Source organism: Syngnathus scovelli, chromosome 14, assembly GCF_024217435.2.
Source record: "Syngnathus scovelli strain Florida chromosome 14, RoL_Ssco_1.2, whole genome shotgun sequence".
In the NCBI taxonomy this organism is placed as follows: domain Eukaryota; kingdom Metazoa; phylum Chordata; class Actinopteri; order Syngnathiformes; family Syngnathidae; genus Syngnathus; species Syngnathus scovelli.
Window position 1 is genome coordinate 12,748,802 of NC_090860.1, and position 22,883 is coordinate 12,771,684.

General features: G+C 46.5%; 2 protein-coding genes and 1 long non-coding RNA gene across 5 annotated transcripts; 1 reads left to right on the forward strand and 2 right to left on the reverse strand.

The window, feature by feature from the left end:
* Window positions 1-40: 40 nt before the first annotated feature.
* Window positions 41-20,148, reverse strand: slc8a3 (solute carrier family 8 member 3). 3 transcript variants are annotated; one of them, XM_049740694.1, is made up of 8 exons: window positions 20,008-20,148; window positions 15,877-17,712; window positions 8,133-8,239; window positions 4,314-4,331; window positions 3,629-3,753; window positions 3,276-3,375; window positions 2,515-2,784; window positions 41-2,431 (listed from the first exon to the last, which is right to left on the reverse strand). In XM_049740694.1, the coding sequence occupies exons 2-8, from the start codon at window positions 17,652-17,654 to the stop codon at window positions 2,055-2,057; spliced, it is 2,775 nt and encodes a 924-aa protein (XP_049596651.1). In that variant the 5' UTR covers window positions 17,655-17,712; window positions 20,008-20,148; the 3' UTR covers window positions 41-2,054. The 3 variants fall into 3 exon arrangements, with proteins under 3 accessions (XP_049596651.1, XP_049596652.1, XP_049596653.1); XM_049740695.1 differs by lacking the exon at window positions 4,314-4,331; XM_049740696.2 differs by lacking the exons at window positions 4,314-4,331; window positions 8,133-8,239; window positions 20,008-20,148 and having other exon boundaries at window positions 15,877-16,017.
* A 390-nt stretch (window positions 20,149-20,538) lies between these two features.
* LOC125981137 (uncharacterized) lies at window positions 20,539-22,364 on the forward strand. Its single transcript, XR_007485829.2, has 2 exons — window positions 20,539-20,661; window positions 21,911-22,364. It is a non-coding gene; the product is annotated as an uncharacterized lncRNA (long non-coding RNA).
* On the reverse strand, window positions 21,516-22,714 carry cox16 (cytochrome c oxidase assembly factor COX16). The gene is made up of 4 exons (XM_049740990.1): window positions 22,565-22,714; window positions 22,416-22,493; window positions 22,145-22,213; window positions 21,516-22,020 (listed from the first exon to the last, which is right to left on the reverse strand). Exons 1-4 carry the CDS (start codon window positions 22,622-22,624, stop codon window positions 21,907-21,909), a joined length of 321 nt encoding a protein of 106 aa, XP_049596947.1. The 5' UTR covers window positions 22,625-22,714; the 3' UTR covers window positions 21,516-21,906.
* Window positions 22,715-22,883: the final 169 nt, after the last annotated feature.

The window sequence follows — 22,883 nt, forward strand, 5'->3', positions numbered from 1 at the left end:
ATTTGGTTGGTTGTCTATAAAAAAATATGATGAAAAAGAATTTGCATGTTTCTTGTGAACCAGAAAGCTGATTTTATTCCACAGTAGAGAACAAAAGAAAACAGTTAGAATCTCAAAAAACACTTTGGAAAATTCATATTTTTTCCCCATTTTTTTTTCTTTTGAAATTTGACATCTCATAGCAGGCCCGGGAGAATTTTTAAAATGTAACCTCCCCCGACCCCAAACATCGCGCCTTTTACAAAAGACCATAAAAGTGAAACACTCACAAAGTCCAGTGAGGTCTCTACAAAGTCACGTGACTGATTTTGAGCATTTAAAAAATAAAATAAATTCCACCACATATCCTGGCACAGATTTTAAAAACACAAATGAGTCAAGGCAGAGAGGAAAAACGCCAATGTTGTCGGTTTAAGAGACATAGAAAGAGAAACAAACAAACAAAAAAAGATCAAATGCGGCTCAAGAAGTGCGTGAAAAGGTCCATTTTATCATGTATATGTACAGAAGTTTTTCCAATTAAAAAGAAGAAAAGAAATAAAAGAAACTGCCTCAAAGTAGACAAACTGTGTCACTGATTTTTTATTCATATTTATCTTGTTTACAGTGGAACCTTCAAAGTTTGGACTCTCTGATTTTTCTTTTTCTTTGGTATTACAGTTTGAGCCTGGAACGACATTTCACTTATTAATGATTTCAGTGTTTTTTTGGGGGTTCAAATCTATATTTAGCCGATTCTGCTTTGGTGAAAGGTACTTAGTGGTGTTACAGTAATGACGTTCCCTTCTGCTCTTTTTATAATACAAAATAAGTGATACAATTATGTGAAGATATTAAAAAAATAAGGAATTAAATAGTATTCATAAATATTAAGGTACTGGATAAGACCTGGTGTTCGTACAGTAGTGATATTACCTTCCATAAAATAAAAGGTAAGGTATTGTCGTGGTGTTACAGTAGTGGTATTATAACAGTAGTGCTGTTACTTTCCAGACTTTTTAAAATATAAATAAAACACGTTGAATATTTAATAAATGGTAACTTTATAAAATGATTTCAAAATCATTGTACAAAATAAAATTATGTAATTGTAAGATACCGGATGATTATTGATGTTGTCTTCCTATTAAAATTAAATAAATAACAATAATATTTCAATAAAATAATTTGTTGAAGTAGTTATTTTCTCTTTTTTTTACTCTACACGAAATGACGTGTGCGGGGAAGGGCACGCTCTTTATTTTCCAGCTTAGTTGCTGCCCTCAAGCGGCAAAAAAAAAGAATGCAGCTTTTAAAAATAGTTTTTAAAAAGGGGCCATTTTCACATGTTCTTGCTTGCAAAGTGCTTCATACATCAAAGTCGACAGCAAAGTGCAATGGAAGGAAAAAGTAGAAAAATACTTCTCTGAATGTATCCACTGTATCTCTGCAGCAATTATTTTTCATGATTCTTTTTGATTGAAAACTTGTGAGCGGGTGCTATGAGACCGAGATATGTATTGAAATCATTCGTGACTAAAACAGCTATGTGTGACCTTCAAAAACATCAAGACACCGTTCCAGGATGTAGTCTTATCCCTCGCTCTTTTCGTGAGTGCACTTGAATGCTGAAAATATACAAGACATAAGGAAATATTATTTAGGAGCAATATAGAGAGTGGAAGTCATGTTCAATAACTGTCTGTGGTTGTGATTTCTCCCCCCCCCCCCAAAAAAAAAAAAACACCAAGTCCATACTTCATCTGTTTGGTTCCTTTTGTCACGTTTTGATCGGCAAAAATACTTTTCTTTACAAAGTATGGTTGTGGTCAGGTTGTTGCGAAAAATAGACTCTCCAGTTATATAAGACTGCAGTCGCCTCCTTGCGGTGGAATGCTGGACCCCGTTCCTTGGCATCTTCTGGGCAATCCCCTTGGAGGTCCGCGCAGGGCGGGCAGCACCGCCTTCCGTGTGAGCCCAGCGGAAGGGCTTGAAGCAGGGGGGGGAGTGGCGAGAAAGACGAGGGGTGGGGGTGGTAGAAGTTTCTCCTGGTCCATTTCGGAAGAAGTCCCCGTCTAAAATCCTTCTATATGACAGTAGGCCTCCAGGCTTGAGAAGAGGATGTAAAGGAACCACAAGCTGAAAAAGAAACCCGACGTGGCCAGTCTGTGCCCGCGGGGCCCGCCCAGCTCGCCCCCGATGTGCGCCCGCCGCCGGTACAGCAGCACCGTGACGGCTAGGAAGGCAAAGATGGTGAAGAGCGTGACGGAGAAGGCCAGCGAGCCGGCTTCCACCTCAAAGGGCTTGCCCTTGTTGTGCCAGTAGATGGCGGCCACCGACCACGCCAGGCCGATGCCAAGGAACACGTTGACGGCGTTGCTGCCCGTCACGTTGCCGATGGAGGCGTCGGCGTACGTGTCCTGCACCGCCGCCACCTTGCTGGCAAACGTGTCTGTGGACAGAGAAGAAAATATTTACGTATAGCTAGCTAGCTCGATCAGATCTTGACAATCCACATTGTCCAAGTATCCTGACCTGGCACGGAGGTCCCGAGCGCCACAAAAACGACGGCGGTGACCGAGTCCTTGAGACCGATGGTGCAGCCGAAATGCGACGCCAGGTCGCCGATGACGGCCGTGAGCAGGCCGATGATGACGATGGACACAAAGAAGCACGCCCAGCCGTTCAAGTAGTCGGTGGGCGGCACGCAAGCGAACAGAACCTTCCAGAACACGGTCAGGAAGTGCATGACGTAGTCGAAGCAGGACGGCAGGCGCTCCTCGCCCGCGTCGTCTTCGTCCTCATCTAGAAATAATAGAAAAAGAAAATTTGACGATTAAAGTTATCAGTGTCCCGAAACTTTTGCTTGGCAAAGATCACCTCAGAAGTTCCTAAGGTGGAAAAAGGCAGAGCGAGTGAGCTGTGCGCTTATTCAAAGTGTCAGGCCTCGAAGGACCTGCGTGCCTTTTCCGGCCCGTAAAAGAAAATCACGCAAAGCGCCGCTGGATTGAATATTTCATGGCGAGAGTGACGATCCGCCGCCGCTGCCTCTATGCATCATCTGATGAATGAATTTTCTTTTTTTTTTTTCCTCTCTCTGCCGTCCGGTACTCTTCACTCGAATTCCAATGCATACATTTGAAGGCGAGATGTTTTGATGCATAAGAATAGATATCAGTTCCCCGTTGGATGAAAATATTTGCTACGCCTCCACAAGGTGCAACATGAGAGGTGTTTGAAGAAAAGGAAATCAAAGATTTAAAATTAGCAAAGCTGACCAGAACTTCTTGCCTTACCTGCACTGACGGTGATAGCCTCCATGAACTGCTCTCTCCATGAATTGGTGCCCACCACCAGAGCCAGGTTGGTCTTCTTGATCAGCTTGTCCACGGTGCTCTGTCATCACAATTGCATCAGACACAGTGACCACAAGGGGGCAGCATCGCCCATAATGTCCTAATTCAAAGCAGCGTCACACTACACTATTAGCTTAAAATTGTTCCGTGACCAGACTGGAAATTCAAACCACTTTATCTTTTCATATTGACAAGAATATAAATGTAATTATTCTGAGATAGTCTTAAGTTTTCTGCCGCCCTCTAGTGGTCAAACGCCTGAAGCTCATTTGTAAGTCAAAACGCTTCTTCACCTTAAACTCATAAGATTCTTCAATGATGACCTCCATCTTGGCGTGCTCGCCCAAAACCGGCTTGCCCATTTCGGCGATGCGTTTGGCTTCCTCCTCATCCGATGTGAACTTCCTGTCTGGAACGTCTGCACAGACAAAGGGAGAAATTTAACATTTGATGGAAAAGTTACTCATTCAGTGCCATTGACGAGAATAGACGCCAAACATAACTTGTGTACTGTTAAAAAGCAGAACTTTCTGGAGTCTAAAAATAAAAGGCCTGGTGCTGAAGTGTGGACATAGGGATGCAGAGGCGGCTCAAGAAGGCAGCGAGGCGCCTGCCTGCCGGCATGTGAGAAGTTCCCAGGATGCAACACGCCTGGCCAGGCAGACACCTTGTCATCGTGCCGCTCTTTGCTGACAACACGCCTCTCGGCATTAAATATTAACAACGACGCCATTAAAGATCACAGCCGAGTGCTCCTCCGCTGACACGCGTACACACGCATGCGTGGAAATCAATTACACGGCGTGCATGGTCGTGTTTTGTTTAAAATTCATCATCGTCCCTTTTAAACTCCGGCCTGCTCTCATGGCAAAAAAAAATAATTAAAAATTAGTTTGTTTGGTCAGATTTGACTTTGTGAGTTCATTGTTACCGATTTTAATGACACACACACACACAGATGCATGATGGGGAACTTACCGTCGGCAAGTAGCATGGCTGCAGAGGACGAGAGGTGAAGATGAGGAAGATGACAGGAGGAGGAAAAAGAAACGGATGAGTGAAGGAAGCGGAGGAAGAAAAAAAAATGAAGAAGACGGAGAGTAGCAGTGGAATGATTCATGTTTGTCCTCAAGCCACGCTAAATAATTCTTGAAATTTAAACAAATGATTAAAAAATGATGAATTGAACACTGCAAATTAGCATTTCCTGACTTGATCTTTGGTGATGTTTGGAAAAAAAATCATTCAAAGCCGCAATGATGCAAAAGGACATTGATTTGAAACATACAAACACACACACACATTTATCCATATCAGTGTTGCTCATAAAAGTTGCTTCACCCCCGAGCAACTTTTGAAATGATGACTCCGCCCCTGGGAGTCTGGGCCGAGCACATTTCTTGGAAGTAGCCTTGCTCGAGGCTAACGCTAGCGTAACCGACGTGTTTTGCATGAAGACGATAGGTAACGTGGCCACCATTTTGTGTGCACAAAGATGTCAGAATCACGCAGCTGCTTTGCATTTCACGAAGCTTTTGAGAAGGTCATCAGTGACAGGCACATAATGAGAGCCGATACGGAAAGGTTGCGTCCCCCCTCCCCCCTAAAGTGGTCCCAGAGGAGCCCAGCATAATATCACTCTGCAACTTCCTCTTTTCTATTCCTGTCTGCTTCCATTTGAATCTATTACACCTCAGCACCTCACTGACTGACTGACTGCTGCTTGTCGCCATAGCAACGGTTACTAGACGACAACTCGCAGCGACTCTTCAGTCTGGAAGAAAAAGTGGGGTGACGCACTTTTGTCGGCTACTCGGGAGTGGGAATCGGATTCTGCCATCTTTTCGATTCCGTGTTGATGTTCACACGTGACAGCTTTTTAAAAAAAAAAAATTTTGATGTCCCTCCAGCTCAGCACCTCGTTCCGCCCACTTTCTGACGGGCGTTAGCGTTTAAAGATGGCGCCGGCGATGTTGTGCTTCAACAGCCAAATGTCACGACTCAAAGGCCCTCCGGTTGCCGCGGCGCCGCGCGGGAACGGCTTGGGAATCGCTCCAGAATCACGGATGGGTAGATTTAATTCAAACGGCCGACGGGACCACTCGGGCATGTGCACACCGCTGACTTCATTCTTTTCCCGGAATGTCAAAAAACTTGACACCCTAATGAAAGTCATCAAAAGCTGCTCATTTAAAAGTCACGCTGCATTATTAACAATCTTTGAAGGGAAAATTCTCCATCATTAGTTGGGGGGGGGGGGGGGAACTATCCAACTTCAGCATGATGAGGTACAGAAAGTATTTGGAGTGAAATTGTTGTTGGGGGAGACAAACGCAATGCGTCAATTTCCCGGCTTTGGCGTGGCGGAGATTTCTCTTATTAAAAGAATAATGAACACTTGAATCCTTCTTGTATTGAGGGCGGGGATGTTAAATGGATGTCACGGCAGTCAATACTTTCCGCGAGTCTCTGGACATATTCATGCCGTCCCCCCTAAGACTTCAATCAAAATGGTGTCATCTGTATTCAAGGAGCCCTGCTGTACTCTGGGATTGGAGTCAGACACCAGAAAAACAATTGAGGTTTTCTTTTTTTTTGGGGGGTCTAAGAAATAAAACTGAAAATAACCAACTGCTGCGCTGAAAATGTGATGTAAGCACGTGAAAGTTTTACCTTTGAACACCTGAGAACCGTAAACTGACCCATGCGGACCTGATCGAAATAGTCCTGATCCAGAAAGACCTCATCCAGTCCGATTCAAACCGTCCTGATTCAAACAGACCTGATTCAAACCGACCTGATCCAGATCGTTCAGATACACGTCGACCTGATCCAAACCAAACTGATCCAAAGAGACTAGATACACAAAGACCTGATCCAAACAATCTAAACCAACCTAATCTGGACAGATCACAGACCTCATCCAGACATCCTGATTCCAAAACACCTGATCTTACGAGTCCTGATTCAAACACATAAACCACTTTCATTGCAGGTTGAGTTGTGTTGAAAGGCGGCTTTCTTCTTCCTCTCCTTCCTCATACGTCTTGCAACATCAGGATTTATGCAGCTCGTGACCCCGCCTGGCGAAAGCGGCGTAATGAGCTCAAGGTTCCATTCCGCCGAGGGATTCGAGCGGCGATGAATCGGAATGGCTGACAGCCGGTTGGCTCACGTGAACGCTCAAGAGGGGAAAGCAAAACCTCGAAGGGTTGCTGCTCAAATATTGAATCCGTATTTCATGTGGAAATCCTGAGGCCTACCATGGAAAGTCCTTGGAAACGACCTTCTGGTAATGTCACATGATTCATGAGATTCAAGTGGGAACAAGCTGAGGAATTTAAGACAAACACATCCCTTGATCAAATACAAGCAGCCTTCAAATCATCTCTATATGATCAATAAACTCTTTCCATAAGCAATTATCAATTTAAGACAAATAAACGCTAAATCCAGTAAAGGCTTTTTCAGATTTGAGTCGACAGTGAGTCAGTTTGCTGACGAGACAGCTCAGACGTCAGCGAAGTGATGAAGATGCCGGATGACGGGCGGCGGCTAAGCGAGGCGCATGTCAATAACCTGACACGCTAAAGTAAACGGCGCCCTCGCCTCCCGGGAGGTTGCGAACGAGCCGCCCGAGAGTCGGTGCGCTCGGCGTAGCGACGCTTGTGTCGCTGATGAGCATTTTTAATCTCGTACCACGAAAAGCTTTCATTCGTCTTTTTTTTAATGAACGTGCGCCTTATGCTAATCTCCTCCATGTTCATATGTAGATTGTAGCTCATAAGAGATGATTGGGTTTGTTTTGGGGCGCCTTATTAAAGGCCGAGCGCGGGAGCGTAATGGATGAATATTAAATGAGAAGTCGTCGTTTTGTTCGGGAGCCGACGCCATTTGTTTCTCCCCCTCCTGATTTTTTCTTGATCTACCTTTAATCTATTTAACACAGCTCCTAGATTTAGCCGACAAGCTAACTTTTGCTAGCCTGGAGAAAGTGACTATTTAGGTTTGTAGATGTGTGGCTAATTTGTTAATGGTTGCTCGAGGGGTGTTTTTATTTTTCTTGTGCGAGTTAATTAGTTGAAGGAGGCGTTTGTTTCTTCGACGTTCCGACAGCGTCGCCGCGCTGTCTGTGTTTTTAAGCTAACGCTAAAGTGTTACTCTGAGCTCTCTCCATACCAGCTTGTCCACCTGGCCTCCAGCGTGGTTAGATAACAACAACGCATTAGATAACGGCAGCCTGGTGAAAAGACCCGACGGAGTTTTGTTTTTAGCAGACGTTAGCAAGCACGGAAACGCAAAGTTAATGATGAAAACAATTTGACATCGCCGCATTAGCGTTGAACTAGATTATCAGTCATAATACAGTCATCGGTCATCAAACTAAAGGTGCTCTTATGTAAAATGGGAACATAATGGGATTTAGATGACAAAATAATTTCAGTTTTGCATTAAAACATGAAAATAAGGATTAGGAGTCACTCAGGATAAATGTTAATGACAACGCTAACATTAGGGCTAGCTGTCAAATGACGTCCAAACTGCTTAAAGGTATGAAAAAAAATGCTAATACTAATTTCTGGTAAAACCTCATTTGTTGACATTATGACAAAAACAAAAGAATTTTAGCCTTAGCATCAGTTTAGCAAAAAAAAAGGAGAAGATGTTCCTTTTGGAGTTAAAATCACAGCAATGGATCGTTAATTGGATAAGTGAGGCAAGATGAGGCTTGAGGGTAAAAAAAAAAGGCAGAAGAGGAAAAGTGACAGATAGAAAGCAAGCAAGAAAGCAGCCCACCTTTCTGGAGACTCATGTCCACCATGCGAGGCTCGGCCAGCTCCAGGAAGAAGTTCTTGTTCTTCTCGTACTCCTCGTCGTCGATGATTTTCACGCGGATTACTTTGCTGCGATGGGCCGTGAGGAAGAGAAAAAAAAGAACAGGAGAAGGAGGAGAAGAAGGAAAAGTAGAAGAGGAGGTTAATATGCCATGGAAGGACAGAAAGTGGGATTAATCATCTGCATGGAGGAAAGGTGAGCAGGTGACGAGCGGTTAATGCAAACAGTGCAAGAGCAACTCAAGAGGTCAAATTAGAGGGTCAAAAGGTCAAGTTAGCTTTACATTTACTATCGGGTAAAAAATCACAACCTTCTTAGATTTGTTTTGGAGTTGTTTTTTAGGGAGGGGGCTGATGTTCCAAAAAGAGCCTCAGGCTGTCCGCCATGCATTATGCAAAACGTCTTGTGCCATCTCCTCCTTAAAAAGTGAGCAGCAGTCATAACTTTTGCATCTGATTTTGCTCGGCCGTCGAGTTAGCAAAGCTGCCAAGTAAGAACTTTGATGACGTGCCCGCCTCGACCGTGCTTTTTTTTTTTTGATCGATGTAATATTGATGGGGCAGTCCAGCTGCTCGGCGGCCAGCTCGCCACAGGAAGGATTTTTATTTCCTCGCGATCAAACTTTTGAAAGTTTTACTGCGATATTATGTTATAGTATTAGTAGCAGTAGTTAGTCTCGTCGACAGGCGTGACTATTTGAGAAGAGGCAGGCAAAGGAAGATCCACTTCTAAAAATAGTCACGGATATTTTTCTCAAGGGGGAGTGTGAGTGTTGCCCGTGACATTCAACTGCAACCAAAACGCACGCCTGAGCACACAAATATGTGAAGAAAAAAAAAAAAAAAAAAGCAAAATTGTGATCTCTTATTCACAGCCTGGGGGTGGGGGGGGGGGGGGGCTATTGTGATTTTCCATTTTTCTTCTTCGTAAAGAATCTAAATAAATAAATATACCAATATGGTCCACAGATGAAGCATTTACTTTTACACTTATTGGGGTCACAGGGAATCCCCGACAGGGACACAAAAGGGGGCTGGCAGCCGGCCCACCGACACAAAAGGTTTGCTCCGCTCGCGTGTTGGCTGCAAATTTAAGACTCCCGCATCGTACGGCCGGCTGGCAAGGGGCTGCGGCGAGGCCGGCCGTTAATATCGTCTGGCGGGCGGGGGCTCGGTGTTAACGGCCAGGTTAACCTTCCCTCAATGGATATCGTTTATATTCTCGTCCCCGCCCCACGTGTGCAGATGCTGCGCGGCATCCTGCGGCCACGGCGGTTTAAAACTCACTCAATCGTGTCCCCGAGGAAAGTTAGAAGAAATAAATCACTCTTTATTTCATCATCGCTAACGGTGGGATAAACGGTCGTCGGTCTTGGGCGGGCCGGAATGCTAATTCCATCTCGGGGAGCGTGTCGCCACCGTCTGTCACGTTTAATCTTCATCAACATTAGCAGGCGGCGTGGCAGAAGACGTAATCGGGACTGACGTTCAAATGGCCGTTCGTCCGTTCAGGGAGTCTGTTTATAAATCTGGTGATAAAAGCGGAGTGTGAGTCACGCCGTCTGCCGCCAAAGGAGGACAGAATCGAACTTCGGGTTTTCTCACAGCAAACAAGAACCTTCTGAAGGGCACCAACGAGAATAACCTTAACGTGCCACATGCTGCTTCACCAGAGGTCATTATCCATGTTTTTAATCACTCGAGGAAATGGACGCGCAACTTCACACGGAAATGTCCTCGGACCGGAACGACGAGCTAAAGCTTCATGTTTTATGTATGCCCTCTTGTTTGCTCATGCACGGATTGACTGAGACCGGCTCGCCGAGCGGAGAGAGAGAGAGACGGCGCGCTCGCTAAAAGCCGAGCTGGTGTACAAAACACGGGCTAGCTACCACGGCGCGCCACGGTCAGTCGGCCATGCGGAAAGAACATGCCCAGTGCAGGCGGAGGAAGTGAGGGGTGACAAAGTGGTAAAAGAGGTCTCATGCACGGGAGGACCAGAAGGCAGAGGGGAGTCCCGGTCAGGGGACTCTTCCCGTGTCCCCTCCGCCGAGACGCCCAGCAGAATGTCCATTGCATAAATTAACAAAATGAAATATTAACGTGCTCGTTCAAGCATATGAAATCCGCTGTCGTCCTTTATCATCGTCAAAAAAGACGACACTTGTGGAGTCCCACAGGGTACCGTACTGAGACCATGTGAACAGTTTACAGCCAGATAGGAAATGGATGTTTCCGGCAATCAGGCTGATGCAAAAAACGAGGCTTCATATCACAGCCGGCGCTAAAAACGAGGGCGGCGCAGCGGGGCGGCGTAACAAACTACAGCCTTGCCTCTTCTTCCATCTCATTTCTCCTTACCCCATCTTGTCCCGCTATTGCTATTTCCGTACATCTTCTCCCGTCCCGTCCTTATTTTCAGCAAACCACCGCTGTGTTTACGAGCAAATGCGGGGATGCTGACCTAATTTTATGGGCCGCCATCGAGCCGTCGCCAACGCTGCCGACTTACGTGTTATTTTTTTTTGGGTACAGATAGTATGTGTTTTGACTTGCAGCCAACGAGAATTGATTGAGCCAAACTAGTCAGGAAAAACTGTTGACACTAATTATACATGCGTCCCGCTAGCTAGCTAGCATAGCTTCATTAAGTGTCTCCTTTTCGGCCTTCAGCGACTGTCGTCTACATTATGCATGGGCGCGATGTTGAGTGCTAGCTATTTATAGCCGCTCGCTCATTAGCTCATCTTACGTAATTGCTCATTAGCATTAGTGTTAGCGGAGCGTATCTCCAACACCGCCATTAAATGTAATCGATGAGCTAAAGACCTGAGAGCGAGCATCTTTAAAGTGAAACTAAACGAGTCCATTTTTGGAAACATTTGGTCGACTCCTAAAGATATAGTCTTTCAGATACGATTTGAATTCACAAATATTTTTTGTTTTGGTCATCCTTCAAAGGCAACATCGGCTGAAATGCCGCGAGGCTGTCCGCTAAGTGTCGTATTCTATAAATAAATAAACCGAGAGGCAGGAAAAGCAACGGGCAGTGATGAGATTCCTTCTCCTTCCCTCCAGGAAGTCATGCCGCTTCTCCTCTCTGTCTGAGGGAGGCTGCGTTGCCATGGCAACCGCACAAAGTGTGTGTGCGAGTGTGCACAGCATTCCCGGCTCGTACTGCAGGCTTTATTTTTAGCACGTGGCAGTTACATAATCAGGGTGACACTGAGGGGGAATCAAAAGGGAAAACATCCTCCTCTTGCATCCTTTTTTTTTTTTTTTTCTCCCTTTCATCCCTTTGTCTGGTCATTACCGACGAGGTCGGGAATCCGTTTGAGTGGTTAGCTTCTTCGATTTTCCAAAAACTAAATCGTCTGTCCTGTTTAAAGTTGAGTCTGTTTAAAACTTTATTGTCCATGATGTTTATGACAACATGTACGTTAAGTTTTGCCAGGAGGAAATTATGTTTAAATGTTTTTACATGTTTGCAAAAATAGCTTTTTTTAGTTTGACGTGATGCTCATCGTCTTTTTTATTTTATTTTTTTACAAATGCACGCCTTTGATGTTTCGGAAGGCTTCGGCGTGTTTGCTGCATTCATCAGTCACCGATAGACAAGCCCTGCTCCTCCTCCTCCTTCTCTTTTATTGACATTCTGATGAAGTGTCAGGGCCAAGGAGTTCCATTAAAAGGGCTGCAACCACAAGTTATAGCACACACACACACACACACACACACTGAAGCAGGTTAAGCTCGAAACAAGATCAGATTAAAAGCGCCTCCTATATATCGCCGCCCGAACGATGGCGAGCACTCTGGCAGATCACGGCGAGGCTTCACTTTCACTTTCATTTTCCCTCGGCAACCGTTTTGACCCTGACGTTGAAAGCCAACGATGCAATAAGTGCAAGGTCCTTGTGTTTTTTTTGGCTCCAGGGTGCAAAATAAGGGCCAGGAATTTATTTAAATAGTTGAATTACATCTGTAGTGCTTTCAAGTATTCAAAGTGACAAAAGAATGTGTCTTGTGGAATGATTAATCAAAGACACATCAAATAACCGCAACGGATAAAAAAGACCTGGCAAGAAAAAAAAAAAACAACGTGCTAATGACGCTAGCCCTAACGATGCGCCAGCTAACGAGAAGAAGACGCACATTTGAAGACATCAAAAATGTTGTCATCAGGAAGTCTTGGATGATCTCTAACGAGGGGAACGAGAGGAGCGCTTTCAAAGAAGTCGTCGCCCACACGCCTCGTTCGAGGCGACTTTGGCTCGCTTTTCCTCCACTCTTTGTTTCCCGGCCTCTCGTTATCCACCATCTTCTTTTTTTTTCCCCTCTGGAAATACCCCGTCCTTCCTTCTCATATTTATCTCAGTCAGATTTCTTGTATTATAATCTTTTTCTCCTAAAACTTTTTTTTTTGCAGTACTTTTAACTTCTAGTCGGAACTATTCTCATTAAATAGAAAATATAGTCTCGTAACACATCCCATAACTTTTTTTTTTTCCTTTCAGCAGACTTCAACAGGACTTTCTTCTGGTTCTCCACTTTCTTTTTTCAAAGTGTTTATCTGTGGCTACTTGAACCGCTGAGGGAAGTCCATGCAAAGTTTGGACGCGGTGCTTAATGTCTCCAAAATGAGTGCAGGTTCAAACAAAAGTCGGCCGCCATCTTGAACCAGTGCCCGGGGGTCTTCAATAAAACATGAAGGAAAAAAAGGAGAGTGGAAAACGCTCTTCCCATTAGCTTGGGAGAGATGATCCCCAACAGAAAGCGCTGGAAGGTGGCAATAGAGCAGGAGAAGCCAAGAACATTGCTTTCCTGACAGGATTACATAAAAGGAGCTGATGGAGGGGAAGATGAGGTGGAGTGTTGTAAAGAGGAAGAGGGTTCCCGCGGGGAACCGGCAGAGCTGCGATCCGCCAGTGTAACCTCTTCATCTTTCGCCAGGGAGTGCGATGTGACAAGCCGGCCAACGTCTCCAGCCCCAGAGGCTTCTGTGTTGAGTGTGTTTGTTTGCCAAACTCAACCCCCCCCATCATCGCCTGCCTCATGTCCGGCTTCCTCCCACCCTGATCACCGTTCATGACCGAGCCTTTGGCTTTGCCTCCAAATTCACACAAAAGCATCCACGGGAAAAGTCCGAAATGGGAAATCTCAGCTTTTGTTTGCTGTAAATATCCAGACGAGGCTCAAGCGATCTGTTCCAATATGTGGCGAGCACATGGCTCCACTTTTATCCCCCCCGAGGCATCGAGCGGGTGAGCGGCCGACCGCCTCGGGGGGCCTCCAACAAGGGTTTTCCTCCGGGATGAAACTGGCCGGTGTTTAGGAGCGATGCGCAACAAAGCTTTCGCCTGAACGATTCCAACTCCCTTCTCCTCTGGTGCTGGATATAAAGAATATTTCACGGAATTATACCTATTTTTTGATTTTCAATTTAAAAAAACAAAACCTCAAATCTGAGCTAGCACAACTTGACAATTTTGCCCGAATATCTGATCCCCGGTCAGATTTACGCGGCACTCGATGAGGCGGGGAAGGAGCCGGTGCCGGATTGCGTTATAAATAAGCCTTAACTTAATTGCATTCCCCTGACGGAGAGCGCCGAATGCAGCAGGGCCAGCATATTTATTACCACTCAACTTGCACGAGTGTGTGTGTGTGTGCCGTTTAGTAGCTCCGGTGTGTTTGATCAGATAAGAACATGCCTCCTATACGTTTTTTAATCCCGCAATCTGCGTCATGTCAGAACACTCATTGACACCCGACTTGTACTTGTTTACAAGAACGGGCAATTCGGAATGGCCGACTGCCAAATTGTTACAGCGGGAGTCAAATTCACATTACTTGAACAACATGGCTACAAAAAAAGGGGTGAATGAATGAGCTGGTGCTGCATGGCGGTAAGGTGAACCTGCGGCTATTCCAGGACGCCTTGAAAAGATCTAGCAAAAAAAAAAAATGCGCAGGGTCAGCAGTTTTGCGGACATGTGTCGTGTCAGTCATTGCTGCAGGAATCTGATGTGACCCCAAAGTAGGCCTTGGATTACCTACCCGCTAAATAATTTCTGATTATTAGGTCCTGTCCTTTAAAAAGACGAATACATAAATGTCTCTGGACCAAAAAAAAAAAAGTTTGAGCAACCCTGGACGTGACCCGGCGCGTTTACAAGCTCGGAGAGGCGCGACGGCGACGACAATTAGCGCAGCTCATTCCGCTCTGTCCGCTAATTAGTTTATGAATGTATCAGCGCCTTGTTAAACACGCCGCGTCTCCGGGGAGGACGCCTCTGCCGACAAGCGGCTGCCTCCGCCGTCCGTCTCTGGGTCAAGACAGTGAAAGAAAAAAATAAATATAAAAAAATAAATTATAATAAATATAAATATATATAATAAAAAGAAATGAAATATAATAAATATAAATATATAATAAAAAGAAATGAAATATAATAAATATATATAATAAAAAATAAAATAATTGACATTTTGTCTGGATTTTTCGATTGTCACTGAAAGTTAGCTCAACTGTGGGGCTGCTAGCACCCATCCCTGAGATAGCTAGCTAGGTAGCTAGATAGACAAGATCAATAACATCGATAGATAAATCCATTCTCCAGTGTGGTCCAATAAATGGACAGTGCCATGTCTAACTCCGCCCCCCCCAAAACAAGTGCCCTGCAACATGTCCTCCAAACAAATCACGTTTGGCATTTTGGGAACCTTTCCGAGCTTTGGGCCCACCTGCACGCTATTCATCATCGGCGCGGCCGTCACACGGCGGCCCCAACACAATGGACGGATCGATACACAACGCACGGCGACAACTTTCTGGCCGTAATACAAGTGCTCTTCCTTTCTGCGTGGCCCCGCCGGGAAGTCTCTTCTTGCACATAAATCAAGACAACTTTCCCCCCCCCTGGAGAGGCCGGCGTGCCCATAGGAGCCCTGCTGATCACCCTGACACTCGCCCCCTCCCCTTCCCCTCTAGAGTTGTGACACCAGCAGAAGGTCCCGCTGAGCGGAGGATGTCAGACGTGCCATGTCAATTTGATTCACAGCCTGAGCGCCCTTGTGTGCGAGGAGGAGGCAGCACAAAAAAAAAAAAAAAAAATCAATATTTCCAAAGATGCAATTCTGTAGCATTTATACGGGACAAAAAAAAAAAGGCAGATAGGAAGGTCAGGACACGGTTTATCTTATTACTTCTAATCCTGCTACGTTGTGTTCTTGTTTTAGGAAAAAAAACACGTACGATATTTACATACACCATAATTCATTGAAGCCTTTTACCGCTCTTATCAATCTCGTCTGAATTCCGACTTACGTCACTGTTACACTTTGTGTGATTGCTTGGCCTCAAAAAGCAAAAGGGACACGTAAACAATTGAAATAAAAGAAAATTGAGGGGGGGGGGGAGGAAAAAAAATCCATTGGGATTAGAGATGCCAGGTTAGTTGAGGACTTCCTGTTGCCACTCTTGTGTGACAAATCCTCATACTGAATCCCCCTCGCGTGCTCCACACACACGAGAGGAACAAAGGTATGCACGCTTGGATGAGGCTTAAATTCTTTTTTTGTAGCTAACGGTTATTTAATCCGTATCATCAGACCATTCAAACGATCAGAAGAAAGTCAGCACGACTCAAATGCAGAAAAGTGCAGCCGTTCCCGATATAGATGAGAGAGAAATCAGGTCTTACCAGGTCTCGTCGTTCTTGAACTCCAGCTCGCCGAAGGTGTCCTCGAAATCCTCGCCGCCGCCCTTTGCCAGCCCCTCCACGGTGCGGTAAGGCACAATGACGGTGCCGCGGGCGCCCGACGTCCGCAGCACCTTCACCTCCATGACGCAGACGCTTTCGCTGATGTGCATCACGCCGCTCTCGAAGGTGAAGATGCCGGCGTGGTCGTCGTCCAGGATGGTGACTGTGGCCACGGCGGGGAAGCCCAGCGCCGCTTTGGGGTAGGGGAGGCTGTTGGCCGACAGGAGTTCCTCCTCCGTCTCCAGCACGCGGAGGTTGCCCAGCCGCACGAAGAAGTGCTCGTCCTCCTCAAAGATGTCGTCGTCGATGATGCCCACGCTGATGTCCTTGAGCGTCTCGCCGGGCTTGAAGACCAGCGTGCCCTCGGTGAATTCGTAGTCGGCGCCGGCGTTGGCCGAGCCGTCCTCTGTCTTGTAGTCCACGCAGACGGTCTTGCCCATGTCGCCGCCTCGCCGGGTGACGGTGAGGATGGCGGCGCCGCAGTTTTCCAGGCACTGGTAGGCGGCGGGTTCGAAGGCCACGCGTGACACGTACTCCTCGGGCTCGTCGGCGCGCACCTCCAGACAGCTGGCGGACTTCTTGGCCTGCTCCGCCGCGTGCTTCTTGAGGATGTTGCCGGCGCCCGTCATCATGCGTGTGGCTTGGATGCGGTAGAAGGCGCGGCTCTTCTGCTGGTGGGACAGCGCGTGGTAGTTGGCCATCTCCACCAGCTGGTCCATCTCCTTCTCCGGGTGCTTCTGTTTCAGGTCCTTGAGGATGCGGATCATGTCGCGGCGGGACTCGTCCGTCTCCCTGCCCACTGCCGGGTCCATCAGATTGATGCCGCCGTCCACAAAGTGCGAGTTGACCCCCTTCCCGTCCATCTCGATGCCCTTGGGGGTGCGGTCGGCCTCGTTCTCGATGACGACGCCGCGGTGCTTGTCGGTACGGTACTTCCGCCGCATGAACTTGTAGAAGAGAAGGCGGCGGTCGGCCACCCAAGCCAGCAGCACGCAGATGGGGAAGAAGGCCAGCGTCACCAGGCCCTCCCAAACCTGCACCACGTTGGGCGAGAAGACGGCTAGGATCATGTAGAGCCAGATGTACGCAAAGATGCTCCAGCCGGCCGTGATGAAGAAGACCCGCAGGTGCTTGATCTTGCGCACCTCACCCTGAGGGATGACGGACACGCACAGGCCCACGATGACAAACATGTTGAAGGCGGCGCTGCCCACGATGGTGGACGGGCCCAGGGCGCCCGCTTTGAACTCGTGGCCGCAGACCTCGATGATGGACAGCAGGATCTCCGGGGTGGACGAGCCCAAGGCCATGAGGGTGAGGTTGGACACCGTCTCATTCCATACGCGGATGGTGGCCGTGGTGGTCTCGCCGTTGGGCCTGCGGATGACCACCTCCTTCTCCTGAGACGTGATCACCTCGATGGCTGCCATGAACCGATCGGCGATGATGGACACGCCCAGGAACATGTAGATCATGGCCACAAAGTACACGATAACCCGTGCGATCTTGTCACCCATGGACGGGTCCTCGGGGTACCAGATGGGCAGGATGATGCCGGGGTTGCATTTGTAGTTCCCCGGGCAAGTGGCGTTGACGGGGCTGAGCGGCGGGCTCGGGGTGGTCCGGGCCTCGGCGCCGAGGAAGGCGGCGGCTGCCGAGAGCAGTCCCAACCAGAAGCGGGCCAACCGACCCGGACTTAGAAGCCTTGAGCCCTCCATGCACCCTCCTTGGTCCTTACCGCACTGCGATCCAGCACTGGGCCTTGACTTCCACCACCTGAACACATCGGGAAAAAACTTTCAACGACACGTTCTAGCTAAGCGCTCGTATTCTTCGGACTTCTGTTCATGGAGTGGTTAGATAACTTTTCCCAGAAAGAAAGAAAGAGCGTGGGAGAGAACTTCCCCCAATTTCACGAGTGCAAAAATTCAGACGGGGCGACCTACTTTATAAGCAGCGTAATCGTGACAAGTTAAGGCAGGCCGGAATAAATTCCCCCCCCCCCCCCCCCCCCTTACTCTCTTTCTCTTCCCGGAAAATGCAAATTACTCCGGTCTGGGAAGAAGACAGAAGAAAAAAAAAAATGTAGCTAAAGTTTGTTTAATAAAACGCTAGCCTGCAGACCCGTTTGTAATCACGGGAGTTGCCTTTCGGATGCGGAGACCAATTACGCCGACTGGAGCCTGATTGTGTTCAATTCTCTTGGGTGGAGGGCAAATGGCCGACTGACAAATATACAAACGTGGTGAGCTGGGAAGCAAACTAGCTCGCTCAGCAGGAGCTGCGGCCTGACTACGCAGCATCTATAAGAAAGAAAAAAAAAAAAAGAAAAAACAGATGCTAAAAGAGCATCAAAGGCGACAGAAAAGACGTTGCGGATGTCTCGGACCGCGCTAACGGCGGGATGCGAGATGACAACCCGTTTAGCGTTAACGGCTGAGGTCAAGCGTTTGGTCAGCATGTGTGAATTTTCTTCGTTAAGCTAACGTTAGCATTGCGCCAAAAGCTCGCCCGAGGGGGTGGCGGCGGCTTGGGAAGATTTCTTTTTTTGCCTTGAATGGGACGGTCCACCCCATAAAACCAAATGGTACGTTCGGATCATGTCCATTTGTAGCGTCTTCCTTGTCCTAAAGATTTACAAGATTGATTAGGCACTAAACAATTCAATAGACACGCCCACGGCGTGTTTGTCAATTAAGTGCGCCTCACAAACTTTGAATTTTTTTTTGTGATTATTGATTTTCTCGATGGAAGTACTTAGTGGTGTGTGTGTGTGTGTGAGACTTCTAAATGAGCAGCAACACGACAACAACTTGCATACTTAATGACTTTTTTTTTTTGGCCCATTTGGCTTGTCATCAAAGGTTTACTCAAAATGATTCTTCCTTCAAATCTTACATTATATATATATATATATATTTTTTTTTTTTTTGCATTTGAACTTGCCTGAACTCAATTAATGCAATGTTTATGCAATGCTTAATTAATTTTACTCATGCTCCACCGAACAAATTTTACATTACAATAAGTTTTTTGCTCCATTTAATTATTCATTCCTGCTCTGTGAAGAAAATATTACAAGATCTTTTTTTTTTTTTGCTTCGCATTTGAGCACGATGGTACCTTAGTGTTCCTTTTTTTAAAATTGGCATTTGAACTCGAATAAACTCAACTAAAAAAAAAAATCGTTCCATGACTTTTCCTAGCTTTCGACTGTTACAAGTTTCTGTACTTTAAATGCATAAAAACATAATTAACGAGATTCTTAATTCTTGTTCCGTGACTTAAACGTTACATGACAACATTGGACTTGATCGCTCCAGTGAGTAATTACTTGCATTAATTGGTGTTAATCATTGACGACGGGCAATCAGTCACTGTGCTGACTTATCATTCGTGTTTATATGCAGGGGGGAGGGGCAGGGGGGGGGGGGGGGCTCTCGTGCATATATGCCAGTTATTAAGCCACATGATTTATTCATGCGTGGCTCCCGTATCCCCGTCAGCGTCAAAACGCTGTTCGGCAAGCCAATCACGTGGCTCGTTTCAAGGTAAGCCTTACCGGGATTCCTCTTAATTACATTTCATTGATCACCCAAAATATTAGGTGTGCAAAAACGGTTTGACTCTGGATTAAACCATTTCCTCTGGGATTGAGCCCCTACACACAACATGTTGGGTATTACTAAGAGGGTCACATTCGTCGTTAGCGTGACATGACGGCCTTATTCTATTTTTGGACATATGTGTGTGTGTGCGCGTGGGGGGGTTCTTAAAAAAAAAAAAAAGGGGGGGGGGGTGTCATTTGAGCTGCACACTCAGCAGAGCTTCAGCTGTTGCTGATTAATCATCATCTGCTATACCTGAAGTGAAGGGGTAGGAGTGAGGGAGGGGGGGGATTCCCAATAACCCCCCCCATGTCAATTCAAAAAAGATTGTGCACGTTGTGTGTTACGATAAGAACATCAATGACGCACCCATTAGATCCTGAAGCATGCGTACAAGATTATTAATTGATCCATCTGTCACACACGAATCCATAAACATGTAATATTATGGGGTGTCACTCACCTGGTTAGCTTGTGTCGAAGCTGCACCACCTCCTCCTCCCCTCCCCACCCCCCCAAAAAAAAAAATCACTCCTCCTCAAGCCGGCTCGGTTCCCCCGGCGAGAGGCGTCTCGGATGGGATCCGTCGGAGGGGCTCGCCTGGGTGCTGGTAATGGTGGTGGTGATGTCCTCCTTCCCCCAGAAGCTCCTCACGTCTGGCGGGACTGAGCGGAGCTGTCAGTGACAAGGGAGGAAGAGGAGGAGGGGTGAGGAAGGAGAGAAGGAGGGAAGGAAAGAGGGTGAGTATTTTAAGGTCCTCGCCGGTGATGGATGCTCGCAGCGGCTCGCGCTCGGCCGCCGAGCCGTGAATCAGCGCTCTCCGGTGGGGAAGGCGCGCGCACGAGGTCCCTCCTCCTGCTTCTCCTCCTCTTCCTCCACATTCAGTGACGCTCTCCCGCATCGCTCCGTGACCGCCTCCTCATCTCTTTTATTTTTTGGGGGGGAGGGAGAGAGGGAGGTGGGTGCTTTAACAATATTATGATTATTTTTAGAGGCGGTGTCCAATGGTTACGGTCGCTCCTTCCCGCGCGCGCGGCTGACTACGTCATCGCCCTCGTCAGCTGAGAGGAGAAAACCTGCAGCGAAGCCAGCGTGAGGACTGCGGTCGGATTATTAGGTACACCTGCACCGCCTCATCTCATGACGAATGCAAAATAAATGCTACGAATCCTTCGAAGAAACGAAAAAGGAGTAAACAAACCCGTTGGTTTTCAATGCTAATCAAATGCGGATCATCATCAACATCATCACCATGGCGACGCGTGGCCCAACCCCTCGTCCGCTCCCTCTCGTGAAGTTGTGGGCGTGGCGGGCACGTTTCCATCCGGCTCATCATGTTGCGAGCGAAGCAAAAGAGCCGCGGGGGGCATTTGTTCCGCGTGGACTCCCCCCTCAGCTGCCAAACGTCAGACTATTTTTAGACGCCGGCGGAGAAAGAGCGTGAGCTACGAGGCGGACCGATGAAACCGGAGTCGTGTCCTCCTTCCTTTTGCTTTGACTTGCAAGCTTAAACTTGATATGAGCGCTGTATGATGGGAGGCTAACATTCAATAGCACGCGGGCTAACAATTAGCATCAACGTGGTGATGTTAAATGAAAGCAACAGCTACCCATATGTTGCTAAACATATCATCCCTCAAGCATATATTCTTTATCCTCTGCAAAGAACGACTGATATCAGTGCTGTACTAATGAGCTACTAATGAGGACTCGAGCTGTCTTAGTGAAATGCACAGTGGTGCCCGGCATTCATTGTGTATATATATATATATATATTTTTTTTAAAGTTCCCCCCCTCCCCATTTTAATGCAAAATGCATACTGATTGTTCTTTTTCCAATGGCATCAATTTTATCTGGATATCCGGCCAGGTCCCTAAGCCTCATTGTCTGTCTTGGACTGCCCCCAGGTGCCCAAGGCGAGTATAGCGGAATGAGAACTGAAGGAGAAAATGTGACAAAAACGGTTCAATTCTTTTAAATTCTATTTAATATAATGACTGTATTTACAAAGTATATATTTTAGTGCTAATATTATCAACATCCACAAGACTTGAGATATTTTTTAGCTAATTCCAAATCTGCATTTACTTTTTCTCGAGCACATCAAGTTTCATAACACAAACAAAAATATGAAAAATGAAAATATTTTTAAAAAAACTGATGTTCTAGCGAGAAAGTTAAGACATTTTTCCCCAATCAGGTTTTAAAATACAATCGGAGACATCGACGCAAATCTCCAATTAAAATTTGCTGCTCACCAGTGTTGTTTGAAAGCTGTTTTGATTTCTGAGTGTGATCCAGGAGCTGAAGGAACTCATATCTCAAGGCGCCACTTTATATCTAATGGATATGTGTGTCTCCTAGCTCTGCGGGGTCCTCTTTATGCTCTGCTGCTCCTGGAACTCCCGAGAGTCCTCCCAAGGCCGTGGGCCACGAATATTCCTCCACTCGTCTAAATTGTCATCCTTCAACTTCTGCTCAAAACAAGATGGCGGAAGCAGAAGAGGAGAAGAAGCAAACATTTCATTGCAAGCCAGCCAAGCTTCGGCAGTTCCATATTTGAACACATTCATTTTTCCTTCCATCTGATCTCCTCACCTCATACTCTTGCTCCAAAATGACCGACTGCTTTTCCGGGCTTAGTTTGGCCTCCAGTGAGGGATCCAACTGAAACCACATGATGGTTAGAATAATATTAAATAGACCGTGTCTGTTTTTTGATGGACTACTACGCCATTGCATTTGAATGTTGGTCATAATTAGAGTAAAATGAACCAATGGCTACATAAGTTGTTTTTAAATAAAAACGTGACATTTATTGGGTTTTTTGAAAGCATTAGAAAGATATAAGAGTGAAAAAGTGGCGTACCTTCCTCTTGAGCTTCTGGGCGTCGTAGCGGATCTGCGTGAACTCCCGCAGGCCGAAGGAACCGCCGACCACCAACAACTGAACCCACACATTTATTTGTCTAATTTCTGACCACCAAGATGCGAATAAACATGTAAGCGCATACTTACGAGCATAGGCACTCCATATCGCAGAGTCTTATTCGTCTGCAGTGTTTTTAAGTTAAACATGGCTCCTTTTCGGACTTCTTACGTTGCTTAACTTTCATATTCGTGAAGAACATACAGGTTAAATTGCCGGTGTGTACTTCCGGGTTTGGTTCGACGCACTAAAACGTCCGGTGTGCTACAAAGGTTCACGTAGGAACTTTCAAACTATTTAACTATTAAAACGTTTTCGTATCAAAATATTATTAATAAATAGAGCCTAATTAAGAATTTATATGATTCCAATTAAATACGGTAAATGTCTGTTTTGGTTAAATCCAGC